The 19,037-nt window shown below is 52.0% G+C and overlaps 1 protein-coding gene across 2 annotated transcripts; it reads right to left on the bottom strand.

The window, feature by feature from the left end:
- Nucleotides 1-1,329: 1,329 nt before the first annotated feature.
- LOC116956907 (serine/threonine-protein phosphatase 2A catalytic subunit beta isoform) lies at nucleotides 1,330-18,577 on the bottom strand. Of its 2 annotated transcripts, none has more exons than XM_032978790.2 (7): nucleotides 18,255-18,577; nucleotides 14,324-14,533; nucleotides 12,634-12,807; nucleotides 7,367-7,456; nucleotides 6,481-6,642; nucleotides 5,753-5,871; nucleotides 1,330-3,172 (listed from the first exon to the last, which is right to left on the bottom strand). In XM_032978790.2, the coding sequence occupies exons 1-7, from the start codon at nucleotides 18,354-18,356 to the stop codon at nucleotides 3,100-3,102; spliced, it is 930 nt and encodes a 309-aa protein (XP_032834681.1). In that variant the 5' UTR covers nucleotides 18,357-18,577; the 3' UTR covers nucleotides 1,330-3,099. The 2 variants fall into 2 exon arrangements, with proteins under 2 accessions (XP_032834681.1, XP_032834682.1); XM_032978791.2 differs by lacking the exon at nucleotides 18,255-18,577 and adding an exon at nucleotides 17,470-17,600.
- Between the last annotated feature and the right edge of the window lie 460 nt (nucleotides 18,578-19,037).

Raw genomic sequence — 19,037 nt, 5'->3', positions numbered from 1 at the left:
TTGGTGGGAGAGCCTCTTTGGCCTGTGAGTGGTGTGTGTGGATGAATGGGTCGGTGGCTGAGTGGGTGTGAGTGGTGTGGGTGGCTGAATGGGTGGGTGTGTGAGTGGGTGTGTGGGTGGGTGTGAGTTGGTGAGTGGTGTGAGTGGGTGAGTGGTGTGGGTGGGTGTGTGAGTGGGTGGGTGAGTGGATGTGTGGGTGGGTGTGTGTGGGTCAGTGTGTGGGTGGATGAGTGTGTGTGTGAAAGTGTGTGTGGGTAGGTGTGTGTGTGTGGGGGTGTGAGTGGGTATGAGTGGGTGGGTGTGCACGTGAGTGGGTGTGTGTGTCTGAGTGTGTGTGTGTGGGGAGCGGTGGTGTAGCAGTTAGCGCCTTGCACTGTGAGCCCAGAAATCCAGGTTTGATTCCTACTCATGGTCAACACCATTGACGATTATCTTAATCGGTCCTGGGTCTCCCATAGGTCGACTCAGCCTTCAGTGATTAACATTGAGCCATATGGGAGCCTTAGTCTGGCTCTGTCTCAGTGATTCACACAACCCTGTGGGAGCCTCAGTGATTCACACTGAACCCTATGGGAGCCTTAGTCTGGCTCAGTGAATCTCAGTTATTCACACTAAACCCTGTGGGAGCCTGAGTGATTCACATTGAACCCTATGGGAGCCTTAGTCTGACTCTGTGGGTCTCACTGATTCACACTGAACCCTATGGGAGCCATAGTCTGGCTCTGTCTCAGTGATTAACAATACACCCTATGGGAGCCTTAGTCTGGTTCTGTCTCAGTGATTCACAATGAACCCTATGGGAGCCATAGTCTGGCTCTGTGAGTCTGTGATTAACAATGAACCCTATGGGAGCCTTAATCTGGCTCTGTGAGTCTCAAGTGATTCACACTGAACCCTATGGGAGCCATAGTCTGGTTGTGAGTCTCAGTGATTAACAATGAACCCTGTGGGAGCCTTAGTCTGGCTGTCTCAGTGATTCACACTGAACCCTATGGGAGCCTTAGTCTGGCTCAGTGAGTCTCAGCGATTCACACTGAACCCTGTGGGAGCCTCAGTGATTCACACTGAACCCTGTGGGAGCCTTAGTCTGGCTCTGTCTCAGTGATCCACACTGAACCCTGTGGGAGCCTTAGTCTGGCTCTGAGTCTCAGTGATTCACACTGAACCCTGTGGGAGCCTCAGTCTGGCGCAGTGAGGCTCAGTGATTCACACTGAACCCTGTGGGAGCCTCAGTCTGGCTCAGTGAGTCTCAATGATTCACACTCAACCCTGTGGGAGCCCGAGTCTGGCTCTGTGAACCCTCAGCAGTGACACAAAAAGAGACAGCCAAAGTGTTAGGACAGTTTATTCAGTCTGTCTGTGTGTCTATGTCTGTGTGTGTCTAAGTGTATGTATATGTACGTGTGTATGTTTGGGTGTCTGTCAGTGTGTTTGTGTGTGTCAGTGTGTTTGTGTGTCTCTGTGTGTGTCTGTGTGTGTGTTTTGCTTTCTCTGTTTGTCTGTGTGTTGCTGTGTTTGTGTGTTTCTGTGTTGCTGTCTGTGTGTGTCTGTGTGTTGATGTCTCTGTGTGTGTCTTGTTGCCTTTGTGTGTGTCTGTGCGTGTCTTTGTGTGTCTGTGCGTGTCTCTGCGTGTCTGTGTTGCTCTGTGTTGTTATCTTTGTGTCTGTGTTTGTGCATGTCTTTGTGTGTCTGTGCGTGCCTGTGTGTTGCTCTGTGTTGATGTCTCTGTGTGTCTTGTTGTCTTTGTGTGTGTCTATGTGTGTGTCTGTTGCTCTGTGTCGCTGTGTGTCTTGTTGTCTTTGTGTGTGTGTCTTGTTGTCTTTGTGTGTCTGTACGTGTCTGTGTGTGTGTCTGTGTGTGTGTCTGTACGTGTGTCTGTGTCGCTGTCTTTGTGTGTCTGTGTCGCTGTCTTCGTGTCTGTGTGTGTCTGTATGTATGTGTCTGTACGTATGTGTCTCTGTCTGTACGTGTCTGTGTGTCTGTACGTGTCTGTACGTGTGTCTGTGTGTGTGTCCGTGTGTCTATACGTGTGTGTCTGTACGTGTGTCTGTGTGTAAATCTGTGCACGTCACAAATAAATGTGCGCGACGTCACACTCACAGTTGACAGGACGTGACATCACACCTAGCTAGGGGAAGTGACATCACACCCACAGCGCACCAGCAAGTGACATCACACAAACAGGGCAACAGGAAGTGACATCTCACCTAGCCAGGAAGTGACGTCAAACCAGCAGCGCCAACAGGAAGTGACGTCACCACACAGCAGTGTATCATGGGAGGGGAAAGAGCGACGCCCACAGCATACCAAAGGAGAGGGGCTAGTAAGGAGGGGCTACCCCTGGGGGTGAGGGGCTCGTTAGAAGGGTGAGGGGCTACCCCTGGAGGGGAGGGGCCAGTGAGGAGGGGGGAGGAACTAACCCTGGGGGAAGGAGCTAGCGAGGAGGGGGTATTGGCTACAAGGGGGGGGGGGGAGCTACAGGGGGGAGGGGCTACCCCAGGGGGAAGGGTTAGTGAGAGGGAGGGGCTACTCCAGGGGGAGAGGGGATAGTGAGGAGGGGGGAGCTGCTACAGGAGAGGGGGGAGGGGCTATCCCCGGGGGGGGGGAGAGAGGGGCTCGTCAGGAGGGGCTACCCTGGGGGGAGGGGTGAGGGGATCAGTCACGAATAATTAAGGTGCCTGGGAGTGCCAACAAGATACCAAGAGGGGAGGGAAGAGGGAGGAGTGGGGAGAGGGGAGAGTGGGGAGAGGGGGGAGAGCGGGGACAGCGGGGAGAGTGGGGAGAGGGCAGAGTAGGGAGAGGGGAGAGTGGGGAGAGGGAAGGACAGGAAGTGACATCACAACGGTGGAGGAGGGGTTTAGTAGGGGCAGAAAGTGACATCACAGAAGGGGGAGCGACTTCGCGTTTGCGAGTAAGGGGGGGGGAAGTGATGTCACAAAATGTGGGGGGCATCGGGGGTGGGGCAGGAAGTGACATCATAGGGGTGAGGGTCGGCCAGACTTGGGGCAGGAAGTGATGTCACAAAAGGCAGGGGAAGGGATGGGGCAGGAAGTGATGTCACAAAGAGCGGGGGAAGGGATGGGGCAGGAAGTGATGTAATCACAGGAAGTAGTCGGGGGTGCGGCGTGTCACATGGGGCTCTCCACGCCTTGGAGCCGGATCGAACTGCAGACTGAGACACGGGGACAGGGACACGGGGAGAGAGACACGGGGACAGGGACACGGGGAGACACGGAGAGAGAGAGACACGGGGAGAGAGGCACGGGGAGAGGGACACGGGGAGAGAGACGCGGGGAGAGAGACGCGGGCAGAGGGATGTGTGGAGAGGCACACGGGGAGAGGGACACGGGGAGAGAGACACGGGGAGAGAGACACGGGGAGAGGGACACGGGGAGAGGGACACGGGGAGAGAGACACGGGGAGAGGGACACGGGGAGAGAGACACGGAGAAAGGGACACGGGGAGAGAGACACGGGGAGAGGGACACGGGGAGACACGGAGAGCGACACATGGGGACAGAGACATGGGGAGAGACACGAGGAGAGACACAGGGAGAGAGACACATGGGGACAGAGGCACAGAGAGAGAGACACATGGAGAGAGAAAAATGGGGAGAAAGAGACAGGGAGACACGGGGAAAGAGAGAGACACGAAGAGACATGGTGAGACACAGGGAGACACGAGGAGAAAGAAAGACATGAGGAGACATGGGGGAGATACCGGGAGAGAGAGACACGGGGAGACAGACATGGGGAGAGACGTGGAGAGACACGGAGAGAGAGACACGGAGAATGAGACACGGGGAGAGAGAGACACAGGGAGAGAGACATGGGGGATGCGGGGAGATAGGACACGGGGAGAGAGAGAGACACGGAGAGAGAGACATGAGGAGACACGGGGAGAGAGACATGGAGAGACTCGGAGACAGACACGGAGAGACACGGAGACATGGGGATAGAGAGACACGGGGAGACACGGAGAGAAAGAGAGACACGGGGAGAGAGACATAGGAACAAATACACGGGGAGAGAGACACATGTAGAGAGAGAAATGGGGAGAAAGAGACATGGGGAGACACGGGGGAGACAAGGAAAGATACACACGGGGAGAAAGACACAGGCAGACAAGGGGACAGAGACATGGAGAGACACGGGGAAAGAGAGAGACACAGAGAGACATGGGGAGGACACAAAGAGACACGGGGAAAGACAGAGAGACACGGAGAGACACAGGGAGACACAGGGAGAGACGAGGAGAAAGACATGGGGAGACATGGCGGAGACACAGAGAGAGACACGGGGAGAGAGAGACACGGGGAGAGAGAGACACGGGAAGAGAGAAACATGGAGAGAGAGACACTGAGAAACATGGAGAGACACAAAGAGAGAGACACGAGGAGAGATAGAGACATAGGGAGAGAGACATGGGGGGACAACACAAGGAGACATGGGGATAAACGGGGAGAGATACACGGGAAGAGATACACGGGGAGAGAGACACGGGGAAACACAGGGAGAATGGGGAGAGTCACGGAGAGACATGGGGAAACACAAGGAAACATGGGGAGAGACAGTCACGGGGAGACACAGGGAGAGAGAGACGGAGAGAGACGGGGAGACACAGGGAGACACAGGGAGACTCGGGGAGTGAAACACAAGGAGACATTGGGAGACACAGAGAGACATGGGGAGACACAGGGAGAGACAAGGAGAGAGAGATACAGGGAGAAACAGAGAGACACGGTGAGAGACAGGGGGAGAGACACGGGGACAGAGACACACGGGAAGACAGAAATAGGGAGACATGGGTGAGAGAGACACGGGGAGAGAGAAATGGGGAGAAAGAGACATGGGGAGATACGGGATAGACACAGAGAGATAGACACGGGGAGAAAGACACGGGGAGACATGGGGACAGGGGGAAACAGGGGGAGACATGGAGAGAGAGAGAGACGCACAGGGAGAAATGGGGAGAAAGAGACAAACGGAGACACAGGGGAGACACGGAGAGATAGACAGAGGGAGAAAGATGCAGGGAGACACGGGGACAGAGAGACACGGACAGACACGGGGAGACACAGGGAGAGATGGGGAGAGACACGAGAAAGACATGGGCAAACATAAGGAGAGTGACAAGGAGAGACATGAGGAGAAAGTGAGAGACACGGGAAGACATGGGGAGACACGGGGAGACATGGGGAGACACAGGGAGACATGGGGGAGACACGGGGAGACATGGGGAGAGAGAAAGACACGGGGAGAGAGAGAGAGACACGGGGAGAGACGGGGAGAGAGACACAGTGAGAGACACGGGGAGACACGGGGAGACACGGGGAGACACGGCGGGAGAGACACACAGGGAGACAAGGGGAGAGAGACGCACAGACATTCTGTTAATACACAGAGGACCACATTATTACTACTGGAAGTATTATTACTACTACTAGTACTCACACTACTACTAGTACTACTAGCAACCACTACTACTAGTTACCACGACTACTAGTACTACTCATAATAAAGGTTTTTGGATTAGATCGCGTTATTTATAAATGTGTCGTAACCCTCCACCACCCGACACGGCCAATCAGCAAAAAAAAGTGTCACGTTGACAAAAGACAAAATAGTTCACTACTTTAGCCCACCGGTGTGTTGAAGAGTGAATCCACAACATTTACAGTACTACTGCTACCAGTACTAATACTACCACTACTAGTACTACGACTAGTGGTACTAGCGGTGGTGGTACTTACAATGAGTACTTGAGGGTATCGTCCAGCTCCATGATGGCGGCCTGGTTGCCACAGCGGTAGCAGTAGTTGGGAGCGCTGAAAATGGTGACCACGTTACGGTCGTGACACCAGTTGTAGCCCTGCAGCACGCGGGGGTGGGGGGGTAGAGGGGGGGTAGAGGAGGGGGGTGGGGGGCAGGGGGGGAGAGAGGGGGAGGGGGGAAAGAGGGGGAGGGGGGAAAGAGGGGGAGGGGGGCATGGGAGAGGGAGGGGGGGGAGGGGGAGGGAGGGGGAGAGGGAGGGGGGGAGGGAGGGGGGGAGGGGAGAGGGGTGAAGGGGGGGGAGAGGAAGGGGGGGGGAGAGGGAGGAGAGAGGGGGGAGGGGTAGAGGGGGAGTAGAGGGGGAGAGAGAAAGATGAGTTTGGTGATGTTAATGATGTCAATGATGATGATGATGTTAATGATGAGGATGTTAACGATGATGATTTTAACGATGATGATGTTAATGATGATGTTAACGATGATGATGATGATGAGGATGTTGATGATGAGGATGTTAACGATGATGATGTTAACGATGATGTTAACGATGAGGATGTTAATGATGAGGATGTTAACGATGATGTTAATGATGATGATGTTAACGATGATAATGATGATGAGGAAGTTAACGATGATGATGTTAACGATGATGATGTTAACGACGATGTTGTTAACGACGATGTTGTTAACGACGATGATGTTACGTTACCTCCATGACGAGCTGGTGTGCCCGTGAGACAAGCGTGAGGCTGTTGCTGTGGTTGAAAGTCTCTGAGATGTCCTGGCCGAAGGTGTAGCCAGCACCGCGCGGAGAGATGCCCCAGCCACCACGGTCGTCAGGGTCAGACCACAGCAGGTCACACATGGGACCCTGGGATAGAGAGATACATAGAGATATATAGAGAGATAGAGGGACAGAGAGATATAGAGAGATATATAGAGAGACAGAGAGAGATAGAGATCGATAGAGAGAGAGAGATAGAAAATATCTCTCCCCGTGTCTCTCTCCCTCTCCTTGCCTCTCCCCCCATGTCTCACTCCGTGTCTCTCCCCCCCGTGTCTCACTCCATATCTCTCCCCCCGTGTCTCTCCCCCCCATGTCTCTCCCCCTGTGTCTCTTTCTCTCTCCGTGTCTCTCTCTCTCCGTCTCTCCCCCCGTGTCTCTCTCTCCATATCTCTCCCCGTGTGTCTCTCTCCGTATCTCTCCCCGTGTGTCTCTCTCTGTATCTCTCTCCGTGGCTCTCTCCATGTCTACCCCCCCCCGTGTCTCTCTTTCTGTGTCTCCCCCCTCCCCATGTCTCTCTCTCCATCTCTCTCTCGCTGTGTCTCTCTCCCCGTGCCTCTCTCTCCGTGTCTCTCCCCCTGTATCTGTCTCCATGTCTCTCCCCGTGTTTCTCTCCGTATCTCTCCCCACCCGTGTCTCTCTCCGTGTCTCTCTCCGTGTCTCTCTCCGTGTCTCTCTCCGTGTCTGTCTCCGTGTCTCTCCACCCCCCCCGTGTCTCTCTCCATGTCTCTCTCCATGTCTCTTCCCCCGTGTCTCTCCCCCCCCCCGTCTCTCTCCGTGTCTCTCCCCCCGTGTCTCTGTCTCTCCCCACCTCGTGAGGGACCTCTTGCAGACGATCCAGGGCACGGATGTGATCCAGCGTATCAATGGATGGAGACAAACCCCCATGCAGACAGAAAATCTGGCAGAGGGATAGAGACACACAGAGACACCAAGGTAGCCTCTAGCTGGGCTGTAGGGGGCAAGTGTTGTTAGTAGCACCTCTCCATCTCTCAATATCTTTCTGTCTCTCAATCTCTTTCTCTCTCTCTTTCTCTATCTCTCTGTCCCTATCTCTCTGTCTCTATCTATCTCTATCTCTGTCTCTATCTATCTCTGTCTCTATCTATCTCTGTCTATGTCTCTGTCTCTATCTCTCTCTGTCTCTATCTCTCTCTGTCCCTATCTCTCTCTGTCTCTATCTCTATCTCTGTCTCTATCTATCTCTGTCTCTATCTATCTCTGTCTCTATCTATCTCTGTCTCTATCTCTGTCTCTATCTATCTCTGTCTCTATCTATCTCTGTCTCTATTTCTGTCTCTGTCTCTGTCTATGTCTCTATCTCTGTCTCTATCTCTGTCTCTATCTCTGTCTCTATCTCTGTCTCTGTCTCTATCTATCTCTGTCTCTATCTCTGTCTCTATCTCTGTCTATGTCTCTGTCTATGTCTCTATCTCTGTCTCTATCTCTGTCTCTATTTCTGTCTCTGTCTCTATCTCTGTCTCTGTCTCTATCTCTGTCTCTATCTATCTCTGTCTCTATCTATCTCTGTCTCTCAATCTCTCTCTGTCTCTATCTCTATCTCTCTCTGTCTCTATCTGTCCCTACAGCATTCACCACCACCACCACCACGCCTTGTGAGGAGCGTAGGTGAACGCGTGGCCCCTGCAGCATCAATCACAGCGGCAATATTCCTCGTTGCTGTCCCCACAGCATACAGTCGCCCCCCCCCCCCGCACCACCACCCCCGACTGGACTGACGTTTTTTTTTTAACCGAAATTCCAGCAGCGTCAACTTGCCGTGGAAGACCGACATCCCTCTCCCCCTAAGGCTTATATCCGATCATCTCCTGCTTTGAGGGCGCGTACAACTAGCCCCGCCCACCGCCCCCTCCCCATCTTCCGAGCGACGCAGTCACTGGGGCGTTTCAATGCGCAGCTCCGAGGAAATCGATGACTTCGAAAGGTGGGTGGGTGGGTGGTGGTGGTGATGGGAACCTTCAGAGCCTTCTGGAAGGTTCGGACAAGATCCAAAAGGGGGGCGGCAACTTCAACTCTCGCGGGCGATTGATTACACCACAACAGGGGTCCCCCCAACCCTCGGTTCCGCGGACCGGCGCTGCTCAGTGGCCTGTTAGGAACCGGGCCGCACAGCAGGAGGTGTGGGCGGTGAGTCCGCGCCTCCTTCCCGCACTGGGCGCTTGTCTCAGTCACGTGGTGTTGGTGAGCCCACATGCTCTGACCCCTAGTAGCCAAAATGAGTTAAAAAAATAATAAACTCGTTTAAAAAAAAGTTTTAGTTTTTTTTTAAACAACGGTTTTATTATTCTCGGTTCTTTCGGTAAAGTCACCACACGTTAGAAGGGAAACAATAAAATAATAAAAATATAAAACGATAAAATTCTCACGACGTTTCGACCGCAACACAAGCAATCATCATCAGATGTGAAAACCACAGCAAGAAATTTGTATTTTTATTTTCTTGCTGTGGTTTCCCTTCCACGTGGTGGTGACTTTACGGAAAGAACCAAGAATACGAATCCCTGCAGTCACGAAAGCTTTAAATCAAAATTTAGTGGTTTTATTAACAACTTTGTTTAACTCACGGTCTTTGAGAAGTGCGTCAGTGGCGCCTGAGGCACGCGGCGCCTGCGTTTTGTGCGAGCCGATTCCACAATTTAGGGACCGCTGCGTTTTTGACCTACACAAATATATATATAAATAATCAGGTGTCCATACAAAATGTAAATTGCTTTGAAGTAGCGAATTAATTGATTAATTGAATGCCGATTTTCATACAGGCATGCGTTGTCACCGGATGTGAGCACGTGTGCAAAATGTGGAATTGATTGGACAACGGGAAGTGGACGAAATTTTGACTACAAGATTTGACCCAGACAAACAGAGGAATCAAGTCAAGTTGGCTTTCACACCTGATGATGACCGTTTGTGTTATGGTCGAAACGTCGTGAGAATTTTTATTGTTTTATATATATTTTATTATTTTATTGTTTCCCTTCAACGTGAATTTACCGAAAGAGCTAAGAATATTAAGTAAAACCGTTGAACAAACGTCGCTCGAGAGCTTCTGTGAAAAGGGGGAAAGACCCAATGATGAACCACCCCCCCACCTCCCCTGGTCCGTGAAAAAAAATTGTCTTCCACGAAACCGGTCCTTCCTTGAGGAGGAGGAGAGAGCGTTCGACCGGCTCAGCCATGACCATCTGTACGCGATGCTTAAAAATCCTTTGGCTTTGGCCAAGGTGGGGGTTCCCACCTCTCACGTAGAACTCCCGCGCAGCGAAACGCATCCAGGCCTCCTGAAGGTAACCCGGGGCAACCCCCTGCCCCCCCCTCTTCCAGTCACCAGAGGAGTCGTCGGGCAGGGATGCCCGCCCGCAGGGATGCCCTACGCGCAACTGGCGACCAGCTTCTTGGGAACGATGTTCAGGGGGCTGGACACCCCTTACACGATCTATCCCCCTTACACGATGTAACCCCCTTACACGATCTAACCTCCTTACACGATGTAACCCCCTTACACGATCTATCACCCTTACACGATCTATCCCCCTTACACAATGTAACCCCCTTACATGATCTATCCTCCTTACACGATCTAGTCCAGTGGTTCTTAACCTTGTTGGAGGTACCGAACCCCACCAGTTTCATATGCGCATTCACCGAACCCCTCTTTAGTGAAAAATAAAATCTGATTTTTTTCAAATTCAAGACGTAGATATGTTTTTTACTGGTACACAAAATGAGCCGTGCATGAACATTACCTTGTTCAAAGAATAAAACCAACACAATGCATAAACTCACAACAAATTACATACCTGAAAATCAATGTGACTTCTGCTGTTGCCTTTGAGAGATCAGTTCAGATATGCGTGGCTTCACCTTGGCAAGTGCCACTCTCATGTCATTTTCACAGCAAAGTCTGTTCCTTTTCTTCGTTTTTATGTCCAGCATCCTCGAAAAGGATTGCTCACAAAGATATGTTGTAACAAATGGTATAAAAAAATCCAGGGCTTTCTTAGCAATAACTGGATACTTGTTCATTTGTCGACACCAAAACGTTGAGAGCGTTGTTGTTCTGAAGAGTTGCTGTTGAACCTGGCTCTGCTGAATTTCAATGATTTCGTCGAGGAATTCATCATTGACATCTGCTGTTTCAACAGCAAACGTGAACGGCTGTCTCACCCATGCTGGATATGACTCTCTTGTAGGGAAATATCCGTCGAGAGACTTTGCAAGCTCATCTAAGTGCGTGGCAATTGTTTGCTTCAGTTCCGTGGATACAGAAATATCTCCGATTCCAGACACATCTTCGATCTTACTTGCACAGTCGTCCAGAAGCGGGAAGTTTGCGAAGTTATTGTTCTCTGTTCGTCGTTTCCATAACGGTAGCTTTTTTTGAAAAGCCTTCAGGTGTTCTTCCGCTTCCATGATATTGACTCCACCACCCTGCATCTGCTGATTGAGATGATTGAGAGCTGCGAATATATCAGCCATGTACGCTAAAATGAGAATGAACTCAGGATTTTTGAAGCAATCTGCATGGCAGTGTTGGTGCTCTTGCAAAAACAGGGCTAATTCCACACGCATGGCAAAAACACGATTCAGCACCTGTCCCCGGGATAACCACCGAATATTAGAATGGAGCAGAAGTACCTCAAATTCAGAGCCCATTTCTTTACACAGCTCACTGAAGATGCGGTGCCTCAGAGCACTTTTTCGCACATAGTTCACACATTCCACCACAGTTTTTAATACTTCTGCCATTTTTGGAGGTAAGGTTTTTGTTGCCAACGCATGCCTGGGCAGAATACAATGCGTCACAATGATGTGTGGTGCATCGGCCTTTACTAGCGCACCAAAACCAGACTTTCTTCCCAGCATGACTGGAGCTCCGTCCGTACAAACTGCAGAAACCATATCCCATGAAAGATTGTTGTCTCTGAAGAAGTCATCCACAAGCTTCTTCACATCGGCTGCCTTCGTTGTTGTTGTAAGAGGCTTACAAAATAAAAACTCTTCTTTTATCATGTCGTCTTTCACATAGCGTACAAAAACAGCAAGCTGGCTTAGATCAGAAACGTCTGTGGTTTCGTCGAGTTGAAGGCTGAATTTTGCCGGGCTTGAAATCAGATCCGCGACTACTTGAGCCAAGATGTCTTTACTCATGTCTTCTATTCTGTCACTGACGGTGTCATTTGAAAGGGGAATTTGGGATAATTTACCTTCGGCCGCTGTTCCGAGTATCAGATTCGCCATCTTTAATGCAGCTGGTTTCACAAGTGTTTCACCAATGGTGTGTGGCTTGCCCTGCTTTGCGATCAGGTAAGCAACTTCGTACGATGCTGTCAGGATCGGTTTGTTAACAGGTACAAATCCAAGAGCAGGCAGAGTGGCCCTTTCATCGAATCTGGCTCTCTTCACCCTGAATTCAGCAAGTGTTGTGTTCTTGTATTCCCCGTCTCCATGCAGCTTCAAGAAGTGTTCCTTTAGTTTTGCCGGTGCAAGACTAGAGTTGCTCAACTTGGCGTTGCAAATCATGCAGATAGGACGCTCACTCCCATCACGTTCCGTGATACATGAGAATCCATGTTGTACATATTCGTCCGACCACTTTCTTCTTTTGCCCGACATAGTTAGTATGGATAAAATATTAAAGAAATCACACGATGTACGACAACAACAGTCACACGTTGACTACTGAGTACGCACTAAATTCCCCGCAGCGCTGATTGGCCAAGCAGTGTAGCATGATCATCTGCAGCCAGTGATGGCCAAGCGGGCCGTGTGTGTCATCACAAATTTACACAATTATTCAAGTGTGTCCGGACCTCCGTGGCGGGGGCTCTGCCGAACCCCTGAGATCGACTCACCGAACCCCTGGGGTTCGATCGAACCCAGGTTAAGAACCACTGATCTAGTCCCTTACACTAACCCCCTTACACGATCTATCCCCCTTACACGATACTCTTTGGTTCTTTCACAATATCTATCTCCATCTATCTCCATCTCTCTCTCTATCTCCAACTATCTCCATCCCTCTCTATATATCGCTCTCTCCATCTCCACGTCTCTCACCTGGCCGTCCACGAGTGCGGTGAGAGGGAGGTAATCGAAGAGGTCGGTGAAGAACTTCCACACGTTGGCGTTGCCGTACTTCCTCAGGCACTCATCGTAGAAGCCGTACACCTGGGTGATCTGACGAGACTCGTGGTTACCCCGCAGGATCGTGATCCTCTCTGGGTACCTCACCTACACAGGGAGAGACAGAGATACAGAGGTAGAGAGAGACAGAGAGAGACAGAGAGAGGGGGAGATTGGCTCACGAGATTGAACCCACGACCTCCTACGTACCAGGCGGAGGTGATAACATCCCCTAGCCATACAGTGACAAGTGCCATCCGCCATTAAGTGGCAGTGACATCACCGCGGCGCTTGTACCAGGCTATGTGCATGTTGAGGCCACGTGAAGTGTCGAACGACCATCGACTTGTCCAGATGACAAGTCGATGGTCAGTGGGCAGACATGGGCCCGCATCCGCTGATCCGTCGCTATATAGTCCAGCAGATGTTCTTGCTTGGACCCGACAAGCATCCATGATGTTGTGTGGTTGCGCCCATGCCTTCCAATCACTCCAGACCAGGTGCCAGCATCATGACCAACTCGGGCATTGAAGTCACCCAACAAGATGACTCTATCCCGAGGGGCCACTTTAGCCAGCACCTGTAACAGGAGGTCATAGAAGGCATCCGACTCATCGGCTTTGCCTGCATCCCTCCACGGATGTTCGTCTTCGGTGGGGGCATAAGCAACCACGACCACCACTCCTCACCTCTGGTTGATGGGAAGGCGAGCCCAAAGTAACCTGGGGCTTACAGCTTCCCACACCTCACCGGCACGCTCCCACGCCCCGTTTATTATTCTGTTCAGAAGAAGAGCCACACCCTGTTGTTTGGCAGTCTCCTATCCATGGTCTACGTAGTCTCCCATGAACATGTAGTGACAGTGACACAACAGCAACCGCCATTCGCCACCAAGTGGCGGTGACGTCACCACGACGCTTGTGCTAGGCTATGTGCACCTTGAGGCCACGTGAGGTGTCGAACACCCGCTGGCAGGTCACGGGGCAGACTCAGGTGCCACAGGTCGACTAAGACGACTGGCTGATGCACCACCTGTGCCCCCTACTATGCCAACCTGCTGTGCTTTAGCCACCCGGCGCTCCGCTCGCTGTTGTGAGCGTCGCTCCTCCGCCCTCCGTTGTTGCTGGAGGGCGACTGCCTCCAACTGCCCAGTACCGTCCTTCACGAGCCTCCTCCACAGAGGCCGATCTTGACACCGCTGGTACCGGTCATCGGCAAGTTCACTCAGTTCCATGTCCTCCTGTACCACATCACTCCATCTCTTCTCTAGCCCGTGCCGTGCCCGTTTAGCCCCCTCTATCCGGCTGAACAAAAGCTGTTTAGGCATGCGGTGGCTGGGCATGCGGGCGACATGACCCAGCCAAAGCAGCCTTGCCTGCCGGAGGAGCTCACCGATGGGACTTTGCCCAGATCTTTCAAGGATTTGTGAGCTCCTCACACAATCCAGCCTGGTTAAACCCAGGATGGATCGTAGGCAGGCCAGCCTAAATGTTTCTAACCGGCGAAGATGCTCCAGTGACACACACACACAGTGATACACACACACGGTAACACACACACAGTGACAAACACACACACGGTGACACACACACAGTCGTACACACACACAGTGACACACACACACCTTCAGTGCCACCAGTAGTGACACAGTCTCCACTGAGTAGTAGCCACGATCTACGTAGTCTCCCATGAACAGGTAGTTGGTGTCTGGGCTCCGTCCGCCAATCTTGAAGAGCTCCATGAGGTCGTGGAATTGGCCGTGGACATCGCCGCAGACGGTGACGGGACAGCGGACATCCTGGACGTTACTCTCCTTGGTCAGGATCTCCTTGGCCTAGATAGACACAAAGAGAGAGATAGACACAGGGAGATAAACAGAGAGATAGAGAGTGAGACAGAGAGATAGAGAGACAGAGAGAGAGGTAGAGAGAGAGAAACAGAGACAGAGAGCCAGAGAGTGAGAGACATGGAGAGAGACAGACATCCTGGACATTACTCATCTGGAGAGAGACGGAGAGACAAAGAGAGTGAGCGGTGAGTGATTGGTGAGTGAGTGGTGAGTGAGTAGTGAGTGGTGACTGGAGAGTGAGTGAATGGGTGGTGAGTGAATGAGTGGTGAGTGAGTGGTGAGCTGCTCACCTTTTCACAGAGCCCTCACCTGTAACCTCTCCTAGCTGCTTACATTGGTAGAGCATAGTGAGTGGTGAGTGTGTGGTGAGTGATGAGTGAGTGGTGCGTGTGGTGAGTGCTGAGTGGTGAGTGAGTGGTGAGTGGTGAGTTGGGAGTGTGTGGTGAGTGATAAGTGGTGAGTGGAAAGTGGTGAGTGGAAAGTGGTGAGTGAATGAGTGATGAGTGTGTGGTGAGTGTGTGGTGAATGGTGAGTGGTGAGTGGTTGGCGAGTGAGTGGTGAGTGAATGGTGATTGAGTGGTGGGTGAGTGATGAGTGGTTGGCGAGTGAATGGTGAGTGAGTGGTGAGTGGTTGGCGAGTGGTGAGTGAATGGTGATTGAGTGGTGTGTGGTGAGCAAGTGGTGAGCGGTGAGTGAGTGTGTGGTGAGTGTGGTGAGTGTGTGGTGAGTGTGTGGTGAGTGGTGAGTGTGTGGCGAGTGTGTAAATGGTGATTGAGTGGCGAGTGGTGAGTGAGTGGTTGGTGAGTGGTTGGTGAGTGTGTGGTGAGCGTGTGGTGAGTGTGTGGTGTGTAAATGGTGAATGAGTGGTGAGTAAGTGAGTGGTTGGTGAGTTTGTGGTGAGTGAGTGGTTGGTGAGTGTGTGGTGAGTGTGTGGTGAGTGTTTGGTGAGTGTGTGAGTGTGTGGTGAGTGAGTGGTGAGTGTGTGGTGTGTAAATGGTGATTGAGTGGTGAGTGGTGAGTAAGTGAGTGGTTGGTGAGTGTGTGGTGAGTGAGTGGTTGGTGAGTGTGTGGTGAGTGAGTGGTTGGTGTTTGGTGAGTGTGTGAGTGTGTGGTGAGTAAGTGGTGTGTGGTGAGTACGTGGTGAGTGTGTGTGCGGAGAGTAAGTGGTGAGTGTGTGGAAAGTGGTGAGTGAGTGGTAAGTGTGTGGTGTGTGGTGAGTGTATGGTGAGTGTGTGGTGAGTGGTGAGTGAGTGAGTGGTGAGTCAGTGTGTGGTGAGTGGTGAGTGAGTGGTGAGTGAGTGGTGTGTGGTGAGTACGTGGTGAGTGTGGTGAGTGGTGTGTGGTGAGTGGTGAGTGTGTGGTGTGTGGTGAGTGTGTGGTGAGTGTGTGGTGAGTGAGTGATGAGTGTGCGGTGAGTGTGTGGTGAGTCAGTGGTGAGTGTGTGGTGAGTGAGTGGTGTGTGGTGAGTGAGTGGTGAGTGGCGAGTATGTGGTATGTGGTGAGTGTGTGGTGAGTGTGTGGTGAGTAAGTGGTGAGTAAGTGGTGAGTAAGTGGTGAGTGAGTGGTGAGTGTGTGGTAAGTGTGTGGTGAGTACGTGGTGAGTGGTGAGTGAGTGGTGAGTGTGTGGTGAGTGGTAAGTGTGTGGTGAGTGGTGAGTGTGTGGTGAGCGAGTGGTGAGTATGTGGTGAGTGGTGAGTGTGTGGTGAGTGAGTGTGTGGTAAGTGGTGAGTGTGTGGTGAGTGTGTGGTGAGTGTGTGGTGAGTACGTGGTGAGTAAGTGAGTGGTGAGTGTGTGGTAAGTGGTGAGTGTGTGGTGAGTACGTGGTGAGTGGTGAGTGAGTGGTGAGTGTGTGGTGAGTGGTGAGTGTGTGGTGAGTGGTAAGTGGTGAGTGTGTGGTGAGTGAGTGGTGAGTGTGTGGAGAGTGTGTGGTGAGTGAGTGGTGTGTGGTGAGCGAGTGGTGAGTAAGTGGTGAGTGTGTGGTGAGTGAGTGGTGAGTATGTGGTGAGTGGTGAGTGTGGTGAGTGAGTGTGTGGTAAGTGGTGAGTGTGTGGTGAGTGTGTGGTGAGTGTGTGGTGAGTACGTGGTGAGTGAGTGGTGAGTGTGTGGTAAGTGGTGAGTGTGTGGTGAGTGGTGAGTGTGTGGTGAGTGAGTGGTGAGTGTGTGGTGAGTGTGTGGTGAGTAGTGAGTGGTGAGTGTGTGGTGAGTGTGTGGTGAGTACGTGGTGAGTGAGTGGTGAGTGTGTGGTAAGTGGTGAGTGTGTGGTGAGTGAGTGTTGTGTGGTGAGTAAGTGGTGAGTGTGTGGTGAGTAAGTAAGTGGTGAGTGAGTGTGTGGTAAGTGGTGAGTGTGTGGTGAGTGTGTAGTGAGTGGTGAGTAAGTGGTGAGTGTGTGGTGAGTAAGTAAGTGGTGAGTGAGTGTGTGGTAAGTGGTGACTGAGTGTGTGGTGAGTGTGTGGTGAGTGTGTGGTAAGTGTGTGGTGAGTAAGTGGTGAGTAAGTGGTGAGTGTGTGGTAAGTGGTGACTGAGTGTGTGGTGAGTGTGTGGTGAGTGTGTGGTAAGTGTGTGGTGAGTAAGTGGTGAGTAAGTGGTGAGTGTGTGGTGAGTGGTGAGTGTGTGGTAAGTGGTGAGTGTGTGGTGTGTGGTGAGTGGTGAGTGAGTGGTGAGTGAGTGGGGTGGAGTGAGTGGTAAGTGGTGAGTGTGTGGTGAGTGGTAAGTGGTGAGTAAGTAAGTGGTGAGTGGTAAGTGGTGAGTGAGTGGTAAGTGGTGAGTGTGTGGTAAGTGGTGAGTGAGTGGTAAGTGGTGAGTGGTAAGTGGTGAGTGTGTGGTGAGTGGTAAGTGGTGAGTGGTGAGTGAGTGGTGAGTGAGTGGTGAGTGGTGAGTGCGTGGTGAGTGTGTGGAGAGTAAGTAAGTGGTGAGCTGCTCACCTTTTCACAGAGAGCCCTCACTTGCACCTCGCCAAGCTGCTAACATTGATACAGCTGCTCGATCCACTGATCAAGCTCTCTCGTGGTGTGTGGTGAGTGGTGAGTAAGTGGTGAGTGAGTGTGTGGTGAGTGTGTGGTGAGTGGTGAGTAAGTAAGTGGTGAGTAAGTGAGTGGTGAGTGTGTGGTAAGTGGTGAGTGTGTGGTGAGTACGTGGTGAGTGAGTGGTGAGTGTGTGGTGATTGTGTGGTGAGTGGTGAGTGTGTGGTAAGTGGTGAGTGTGTGGTGAGTGTGTGGTAAGTGGTGAGTGGTAAGTGGTGAGTGTGTGGTTGGTGAGTGTGTGGTGAGTACGTGGTGAGTGGTGAGTACGTGGTGAGTAGTAAGTGGTGAGTGTGTGGTGAGTGGTGAGTGTGTGGTAAGTGGTGAATAAGTGGTGAGTAAGTAAGTGTTGAGTAAGTGAGTGTGTGGTAAGTGGTGAGTGTGTGGTAAGTGGTGAGTGGTGAGTGTGTGGTAAGTGGTGTGTGGTGAGTGTGTGGTGAGTGGTGAGTGTGTGGTAAGTGGTGAGTGGTAAGTGGTGAGTAAGTAAGTGTTGAGTAAGTGAGTGTGTGGTAAGTGGTGAGTGTGTGGTAAGTGGTGAGTGTGTGGTGAGTGTGTGGTGAGTGGTGAGTGTGTGGTAAGTGGTGAGTGGTAAGTGGTGAGTAAGTAAGTGTTGAGTAAGTGAGTGTGTGGTAAGTGGTGAGTGTGTGGTGAGTGGTGAGTGTGTGGTGAGTGAGTGGTGAGCTGCTCACCTTTTCACACAGAGCCCTCACTTGCACCTCGCCAAGCTGCTTACATTGATACAGCTGCTCGATCCACTGATCAAGCTCTCTCGTGAACGATTTTGCCTCCATCGCAACGTCAAACTACAACCTCCTCCTTTGTTTTGTCGTTGTTTGGTTGTTTGGTTGTTTGTCGAGGTCCTTAAATGTTTATTAAAAGCGTAAAGATTTAAATAAAAATTCCTCCACCACCACCACGGCCTACGCAGCTTGCAGCGGCAAGGCCCGCGGTGGAGAAACGCCTCGTGCGTGATGACGTCACCGACAAGGCCTTCCTCCGTGCGTGGTGACGTCTTCGTGCGTGCGTGGTGACGTATACAAGGTCTTAGGGGCACTCCCCCTCCCTTTCCCCCTCCCCCGCCGTGCGTGGTGAAGGCACCGACAAGGCCTTGCCCCGTGCGTGGTGACGTCATCGTGCGTGCGTGGTGACATCTTCAAGGTCTGAGGGGCACTCCCTTTCCCCCCGCCCGGTGCGTGGTGATGTTACGGACAAGGTCTTGCTCCGTGCGTGGTGACGTCGGCGTACGTGGTGACGTCATCGTGCGTGCGTGGTGACCTCACGAGAGAGCGATATGTGGGGGGGAAGCGTCCCCAACTACGTGATGACGTCATCACGCAACTGCCTCGCTGTGCGTGTTAATGTCAACACGCACACACCTCTCTGCCGTGCGTGGTGACGTCACGTCGAAATAATTCCTCTGAGTGGTGACGTCACTAGAATTTTCGAGGATTGTTTTCATTGCTTTCCAGTTC

The sequence above is a fragment of the Petromyzon marinus genome, chromosome 68 (assembly GCF_048934315.1).
Source record: "Petromyzon marinus isolate PM22_M1 ecotype Great Lakes invasive population chromosome 68, UKy_Petmar_22M1.pri1.0, whole genome shotgun sequence".
In the NCBI taxonomy this organism is placed as follows: Eukaryota; Metazoa; Chordata; class Hyperoartia; order Petromyzontiformes; family Petromyzontidae; genus Petromyzon; species Petromyzon marinus.
Note: the sequence above shows the minus strand (reverse complement) of the source record. Positions and strands in the feature narration are given on the sequence as shown.